The sequence below is a fragment of the Oryzias melastigma genome, linkage group LG1 (assembly GCF_002922805.2).
Source record: "Oryzias melastigma strain HK-1 linkage group LG1, ASM292280v2, whole genome shotgun sequence".
Taxonomy (NCBI): Eukaryota; Metazoa; Chordata; class Actinopteri; order Beloniformes; family Adrianichthyidae; genus Oryzias; species Oryzias melastigma.
The window spans coordinates 13,903,383-13,912,233 of NC_050512.1; the positions used below are offsets into that span (position 1 = coordinate 13,903,383).

At 33.5% G+C, this 8,851-nt stretch overlaps 1 protein-coding gene across 1 annotated transcript in view; it reads left to right on the forward strand.

Annotated features, from left to right (window-relative positions):
- Positions 1 to 1,371: 1,371 nt before the first annotated feature.
- Positions 1,372 to 8,851, forward strand: part of frg1 (FSHD region gene 1) — a gene marked incomplete in the record, with an annotated part of 10,460 nt that continues 2,980 nt past the window's right edge. The window contains 7 exon segments of the mRNA XM_024259447.2: positions 1,372 to 1,523; positions 2,139 to 2,206; positions 3,338 to 3,460; positions 5,702 to 5,759; positions 5,951 to 6,065; positions 7,244 to 7,348; positions 7,538 to 7,629. Coding sequence (XP_024115215.1) covers positions 1,465 to 1,523; positions 2,139 to 2,206; positions 3,338 to 3,460; positions 5,702 to 5,759; positions 5,951 to 6,065; positions 7,244 to 7,348; positions 7,538 to 7,629 — 620 coding nt within the window.

An 8,851-nucleotide genomic window follows, 5' to 3' on the forward strand; every position in this document is an offset into this window, starting at 1 on the left:
TCAAAGTAGGACCGAATTTGACAAATGACAGGAAGAAACTGGTGGGATTTTCTTCAGGGCTGAAATGTTGACTCACGGCTCCTGAAAAATCCAGTTGCTAACTTCTTTCAAGCTTAAAGGACTTTTTCTGACTAAATTAATCCTGAATATTCAGAGCAAACTTTTCCTCAAAGCAGCACGGCATCACCAGGAGTCTCCCTGATGCATTACAGTCTGGCATCATTAGGATGTTAAATTCACAGCTAGCACGCTGCGCCTGGATGTTTCCAGCAGTTGTGGAAAGCCCTTTAAAGTTTTTATTTCTTTTTTTTCCAAGAAACTGTTCAGTTTCAGTGATAGAGCTCCACTGGAGTCAGCTGTCTTATTTAAGTTGGTTCTTGACATGGTCAACCAATGATTTATTACCTCCTGTCACAGGCTATCTAAAAGTCTATTCCTGTTTAATGGGGCCACATTACCATAAACAATTATGCAAGGATTCCCCACACTCACACTGCAGCTTTTGCTTCTCCTACTGCATTTAAGGACGAAGGAGTGTGTGCCATGTGCTTTAAATTCAAAACAGAAATGAAAAATGTAAAATAAAAATAAAAATACTTGCATGGTGGAATATTATTTTTCTCCTGCAACCTTAAATGCAACAAATTTGACCATAATAGAAATAATTAGGTTGCTGCCAAATAACCCAATGAGATTGCCACTGATAAATAATAGCAAATATGTTTTAGTGCGTTTTTAAAAGTAGTTTAATACATTGACTGCTATGACGCATCTTATAACATGTATGTTATGTTGCAGAATAGTAACCTTTTTTGCTGTTTTCTGGCTGATTAGTTTTCATATGAACTTAAAAAATGAAAATTCCTCTGAACATCATGGCAGTCCCAACTATCTGAGGCATTTTCATTGAATCCCTTCCTTGATTTTTTTATTTTTTATTTTTTGCATTAAGTGTCAGCATGCTGTTCCCCAATTTGAAGTCAACCAGGAAGCATTAACATTTGCAGTACCACAAGTGACCACTGGAGGCTGGTTTCAAAGGGGAAAAATATTTCAATTTCCATTCTGAATTTATTATTGAATGTATTATATTCTTAATTTATTCATTAAAATTGTAAAGTAATCATAGCCAGTGTGTCTTTCAAACAAACATGTATCTTCATTATTTAGGATACATTTTCAAGACATTAATCATTGCAATAATATTATTATTCTTTTTAACATATATACAAACTTTAATTTATACGTGTTAATTTCTAATTTCATTTGTTATTTAATTATGTGTTCATTTGTTCAATGTGGCTAATTTTGGTCCTTGGTTGTAGTAAATAAGCGTTGTTTTATGTCACACCAAATTGACATGTTTGGTCATGTGAACAATTGTCCTTCTGCGGCTTCCGTATGACGGAATAGTGTTTGGTTTTTTGCTTTATGCTAGCGACTCAAAACAGCTAAGGTGACGAAATGGCTGAATACGCACGTGTAAAATCTACCAAACTAGTTTTTAAAGGTTCCGATAAAGGGTGAGTGTTTATCTGTAAGCAGTTTGATTGTTAATTTATTTGAATTATTTTTAGCTTATTTTTATTGCCGAGTTCCTCTCTAACTTTAGCTTTAGCTCTGGCTAAGGCTAAACACACAACCCGCTAATATTTCAATTTGTTTAGTTGGGACGAGATTTTAAAACCTTACAATTACTTTTTGACATATAAGGGTTTTATAACTTTTATATAAGTAATTTACGCTGGTAAAAACTGAATCGAAAATGCTTTTAGTTTACCCAGGCTGCATTGTAAACTTAGCTAAAACGTTAGCATTTTGCTTCCATATATAACAGTTGTTCCTTCTTAACTAAAGCACATTAAATACTGTACATTTTATTCTTATTGATTTCTAATACTTGCTATCATTTATAATATAAGACTAAACGTTGGCACTACACTCCTCCTAGCAGTTCCACACTTTCATTCTAACTAACTCTCTTACTGTATTTCTCTATAAACATGGACTTGGACTCAGTAACTGCGGGTTGTGTTTTCTGTTGTTTTTTCACCCTCCCTCTTTAATTAAAACTCTAATTACAACCCAGTTAATCATCATAATCATTAACTTTAAATAACCCATCTTTTTCTTATCAGGAAAAAGAAGAAGAACAAAGATAAGAAGAGAAAAGCTGGAGATCAAGATGAAAAACCTGATATCGTTGGTTCGTTTCTGCAATGCATTTTAAATGTTGCGTCAACTATTAAAGAAGTGTACTGTAGACATTTAGTATTGGGTATACAAAAAATAGTTAAAAAAAATTGTACATTGTCTCGCCTAACTCATTTCCAGGCTACACATTTTGCCTACTTTCTATATGACAAAATTATACAAATGAAAAGTTTAACTGCTTTTTCCACAAAAATATAAGCTGCTGTGTTTTCACGTCTTCAACACCGCAGTCCAGAGTCAACTGTCTTTTTTTTTTACTTTATAATTAAAAATAAAAGACATTTTCAACTTTGTTCATTCAGTATTTCTGATTAACAGTTACTAATTAACATTAATATAAAATTGATAATCCATATTTGGTCAATCATTGAATAAAGACTGCAAAATCAGTTCGTTAAATTTCCATTTAAATGTATTTCTTATTTTTATTTCTGTTTAAAAGAAACCACTTTTTGGTTAGTTGTTATCATTTTATTATTATTGACATGTTTTCTTTCGGTACATTTGAAATCAGTTGTTATGTAAAGCTCTTTTCCCAAAACAAAATTAGGAAAATTGGTTTTAAATTGAATGTTTTGATAAGTAACTATTTAATTAATAATTGTTTCTTAGTTTAAATTTAACTCGGAAGTTCTGAATCAATATTGATTCAATATTAGCTGAAGTTATTTGCTCATTAATACCCAGCCCTCACTAGGTAACGCATTTGAAAGTGTAGTCAGAATAAGCTCTAGATTTCACGCTTTGTTTGAGTTATACGCTTTTTAAAGCGTCACTATTTGTTCCGTACAAGACTTGACTGATATATGATCAAATTGAGAAGTTGGCAACATTTTCTGTTTGCTTATCTTTTTAAAACCTTAGTTGTTTGGTTAAAACTTTTGTAATTATCATATGAAAGAGTAATGTGGCATCATTATGTCTGTGTATTAAAATCTAGAAATAATGTGACTGAAATTTCACAGCAATCTGTAATTATGTATCAATCAGTCATTTAATTGATATAAATTGACAGATTGCTGTGAAATTTTTGATATATTATATAGTACTTTTGATATGGTGTAATTGATCTAATTATAGTTGTAATTATGTCTCTGATTTAAACATTTTTGTTGTTCACCAGCTGGTTGGTGGGTTGTCAGTAGTTTTGGAGAAATTACGGGAACGGTTGCCATAGAGATGCACAACAACTCATATATCCATGCCCTTGATACTGGACTCTTCACAGTTGGTGCACCACACAAAGGTAAGTAGAAAAACGGGCATTTCGACAAATTTAACCAAATTTGATCTTACCGTTGCTCGTCAGCCTTCCTCTCCAATCACCTGACGCACCTCTGACTGATGGAAAGGAAATATCAGTACATCTTTGAGTTTATTTAATGTTAGTCTTACTGTTTTTTTATGTTCAATATGATATTTTTAAGTATTAAAATATTAATGATTAAAATCTATAATTTTTATAAATATCTTTTTGATCATATAAAGTTGTAGAATCTTGTTTGAACACATATTTTTGTGATGTTGAAGTGATGGCGTTCTTATTTTCAGTCCCCCCCAAAAGTTTATCCAGAGTGGAAAAAGTTGAGTTGAGGGCTAACCCTACATGTGAACCTTTTTTTTTTTCTTTTTATGCCTCAAGCACTTTCAAGGCAGTGTTTCCCCTTTAAGTAACCTGCCCTTAAAGATGGAGTGCAGAGAATTAATGTGTTGAATCTTTACTGAGAACTCTTGAATTTGCTGGGGCCATATCCACACACACTCCCTCAGTGGGCCCTTATCCAGTGTGTGCTTTCAAGTTTGTCTCCCGGAGATAAACGAGGCTACAGGCTAGCAGCATAGAAAGGAAGATTAGAGATTTTCCTCTTTTTTTCTGTTCCCTTCACTGTACGTTCAGTCAGACTCCCCCTGAATGTTAGTCTTTTAGAAAGCTGGGAAGCTGCTCACACTCACCTGCAGGTCATTGGAGGCCCCTGTGGAGATTACCTCATAGAGCCGACTGGGTGACAGCCTGACACTCTGAATATAATTAGCCTTTTGAAAGAGCACCTTGAGCCAACTTATACCTCTTCTGTAACCGTGCTTCTACCATTAATAACTAACACTTGATGTGATGCTGCGTCTCACTCTACAACACCCTAAAATCTTCATTGAAAATGTCAAAAAGTGGCTCAATGCCAGGTAGATGCGTCTTATTAAAGTTTAAGGAGCCAGTAATATTACACGAGGCATTTATATGAAGAACATCAAATTGCTGCACTCATTTATTTTGATGAATGCTGGGCTGCCGAGCTACAGCCTGATAAAACCACCCAGTCTGCAGTTTTTATATCAAAAATTAGGTGCAAAATGTACGGCACCAGTGCTGTAGCGTGAGGAGAAATGATGCATCGTTTTTTCTCATCTGCAGACTTTGCTGGATGTTTAATTTGATGTTAAAAGTTCCAAATTCCAGCTGCAAATGCAGACGTATAATACACGTCTAGACGGGAAAGTGCCCACTTTGGTCACTATGTATTTTATTGGGTCGTTTGTTGTAAACAAAAACAAAAAAGTGCAGTTTTTTCTGAATCAAACTAATTCTTCAATAGTATTTATCATCTAAAATAAGTTTTCTATGTGATGTTCAAATCTAAATATTTTGAATGGTCTGTATATTGTGAATGTATGTTGAGAAAAATTAAATAAAATGTCGGGTTTTTTTTCAATAAATCTAGCTCTTCTCACACAGAAAAGGACCTACTTGTTTAATTTTACCTTTTTACAATTTAATTTGCTGCAAACATGTTAATAATTACAATATATATGATACAAACATATAGATAATAATATTAACAACAATTCAAATTCAAAAATATTTTTTCAGACAAATGTATGTAGAGTAGCAAAATAGGAAAAGTATAAAAACAACAAAAATCTGAAAGGGAGTGAAAGGAAGAAAGATTTTAGAAATTTTCACCCTGAACTTTGTCATTAATATTCCTAAACCCAGTACACCCAAAATTAAAGTTCAGTGCCCTAGTTAAAAGTGCATTACGTTACAATTGCACATGTAACTCTCATTTCCAAAAACATCCACATGAATAACTCAATCTCATTTTATAAGCATGCATATTTACAAATGTTAGTGCTTTGTTTTTGTATTTGTTCGTATTAATACATACATTATGCATTTTTGCACAATAATAATATTAACAATGCAAACATTTCCGAAAAGGAACAGGCAAAAGCTTAGCCTATAAAAGTTAGAATTTTGCTCATAAACATGTTCATTAAAATAAGCTATTTGGTGACACTCATAAGAAAATGTAAAATTCCGTCTTACCTGTGGAAATGTAAATTTGTTTTTATTTATTTTTTCAATTATTTTCTTGAGAAATAAACAAAAAAGTTGCTCAAGTAAAATGATATCCAGGACAGTATGAGACTTCAGAGTAATATAATTAATTTTGTGTGTATTTTAATAGTTAATTTTCATATTTTGTAGAAGATGAAGGACCAGACCCACCAGAACAGTTCACAGCGGTCAAGCTCTCCGACTCACGGTGGGTATCTTTAATTGATTTTTAGTTTTAGATTTCTTCTGTAAAGTGGGTTTTTCCTTTTAAATTGTTTCTCATTATGATTTTCTTTTAAACAACAAGAATCTTTTTTTTTTTAATTTTTGCCCCAACTTTAACTTGTAGATTGAAAAAATGTTTCATAATGCTTCATCTTGCTGCTGTTCTCATTGTAGGATAGCTTTGAAATCTGGATACGGAAAGTTCCTGGGCATCAACTCTGAGGGGTTGGTGATTGGGCGCTCTGACGCCATCGGCGCCAGGGAACAGTGGGAACCGGTCTTCCAGAGTGTGAGTAACTCTTCAAACGTTTCTTCTCCCAGTCTGTGCTAAACACCTGTTCAGTAGTAATGGACAAGAAGGATGTTTGGTATCAGCCGTTTGAGGGTTTGTCATCTCGAGTGGAAAGAAGATGGAGCTTTTTCTTCAAATGTATTTTTACTTTTCAAGTCCTGTAACTCAGCTGTAGCAAACATTTCATTTCTTCAGTAAAAAAACTACATTAACTACTGAATATAAAGCATTTAAAGAAGAATAGATTAAAAAAATATCCACATTATTTCAAAGACGCACTTAAGTCTCTATTCTCCAGTTCTTGATTGTCTGGAAATTAATAGCAGTTTTGTTTCAACAAAAATGTAGACTTGCTTTTTTTACTACTATTAATGCTTTAATAAAAAGAGACATTAGTATATAATTTTCTAAAGATAATACCTGTAACCAACAACAATTGTTCTTTGAAGCTCTCAAAATAGGTGCAGACAAGATTAATTTCCATTAGTTTTTGTGCTGGTTGCACTTAAATATGTGTGAGTAACATAAGCTTTAAGAAAATGAAAAACTAATTTTAGTTTAATTTAGTTTAATAAACAAATTAAATCCAACCCACTCACTTTCTGGTTCCTATTTAGCGTGGGTCATAAAACATTTAATGAAATAATGACAGCAGAATAAACGTGTTTACAGATTGAAAATGATTTTTAAAAAGCAAGAACCAATTAATTTTGTGATTTTGTTATATTTAGGGTTATAACTCGCATTTCTGTGAGTATTTCTGTTTTTAATGAAAGTTGTCAAATAAAATCAGTAACTCTGTTGATTCACCGAATGTTTTTACTTAGATCATAATTATGGATTTGAATGAGGTTTCTATGGCAACCTTTATTACCACACATTTATGTTTTAATTAAATTTGCATGTATTTAGAACTGTTGCCGATAATGCAGGCCTTTTTTTATCACTATGTTTAGATAGCATCTGTCAAGCTTTTTACACTTAGCCTGACAGATGGGATTTAGTGATCCTAACAAACAACAAAGCCACAATGTGGAATGCATCTGCCTTTTTTTCATAGTTTGATGCTTTGTCTCGAAGCTTCCCTCTTATTTCAGATACGGAACAGCGTCATGACGACCAACTCTACTCCTATTTCCCGCCTAATTCCCTCCTTTGGTTCTGTCCTTGTGCAGGGCAAGATGGCTCTCCTGGCAGCAAATAGCTGCTTCATTTCCTACAGTGAAAGTGGAGACATTGAAGCCAACAGTAAGACGGCAGGAGACGGAGAAATGCTGAAGGTAATGTGTCATTTGGATTCTACACAAAGGTTGCATCCTAATCTTCCGATCTTTAAGCCGGCAATTCCCGCAGAGACCCGAGTGCTGGGAGTCTGGGGGAATTGTTTGTGACCTCGCTTTAAGAGAGTTCAATGAATATTGTTATTTAATGAACAAATGTTCTCTTTTTTATAATTTCTCACCTCCAAGATCCGAACCAACACAGAACGAGAGGTCAAGCGTAAAGACGACATTGCAGATGAAGATCGAGGCAATGTCAAATCCTGTGAGATCAATTACGTGTATGTATTCTTTGCTTATAATTCACGGACAGCCCAATCAAAAAGTGGACAAACTGACATTGCAGTTTTCTTGCATGTCGTATTATCATTTCTCCTGTTTTATGCTTAGTTGACCAAACTTTTTTGTGCTGCATTTAATGTGCAAACGGTCAATTAGAAATTCTGCTACCAGCTCTTTCAAATGAGATGAGTCTGTAGAGGATTGTGTCTTGATCATTTTGTCTTCATGAATGTTGCATGCAGTGACCAGAATGCTCTCATTTGAAATCCCAGTTAAAAAAAAGGTTCTTGTCTTAAAGTCAAATGGATCTGGTGCAGAACAGAGCACACAATGTTTTTAATTGAACCAAATCAAATGTTCTCATGTTCAAATGAAGAATTTTTTTCACTTTTGAAAAATAATTAGGTTTAAAGACACCCACCATGATAAAAAAAAAACATTCTTGTAGCATTTTCTCATAATGGAGGACACATATTAAGAAAATTAAACTTAAAATTACCTTTTTAGATTTTTATTTTATTGAATTGCATTTATGCAATATATTTCAAAAAACAGGTATAGAAATACATAAAAAGTAATTCCAGGAAGAGGGAAAAAACTCCATATGGGCTTATATTAGAACCTCTACCTAATAAAGCATCCCATTCACGGCCAGATGGGAAAATTGGGGATTTGGGGCATTTCTTTATTCAAATTTTTGTAAATCAGGAGCTGGATAACTTTTTGGTGCACCGCTAATGTTAAATTTGTGGTGTGAAGAGCTGTAAGGTAGCAGGAGAGCGTTTGAACAGATGGATGATGGGAAGGGGGGGGGCGGGGTTGCACCAAGGCAACAGTCTCAGAGGCGAGAGGTGAGAACTTTTATAATGGATCAAAAGATGATCGGAGTGTGACTTTTTTCCCTAACAGTTTAAATGTTACTTTAGTGTCACATTTTATGTATTTTTTTAAGAACGTCGATGTTTTTAAGAAATTAACAGAACACTGTTTCAATATTTAAATTTTAAATAAAAAAATTGAATCAATCTAGACAGTGCTACATGAAGTTCTCCACTGTTTTAATAGCTTTAAGACGAAAGGTAATATAATATGGATGTATAAATGTAACATTTTAAAATCTTAGTTTGTCTTCGACCTGATGTGGTTCATGTCTGTTACACTGAGTTCTATTTTTTCTGTTTTTTGTGAGTATTTTTATACATGTTCTGCCAATCCTAAAAT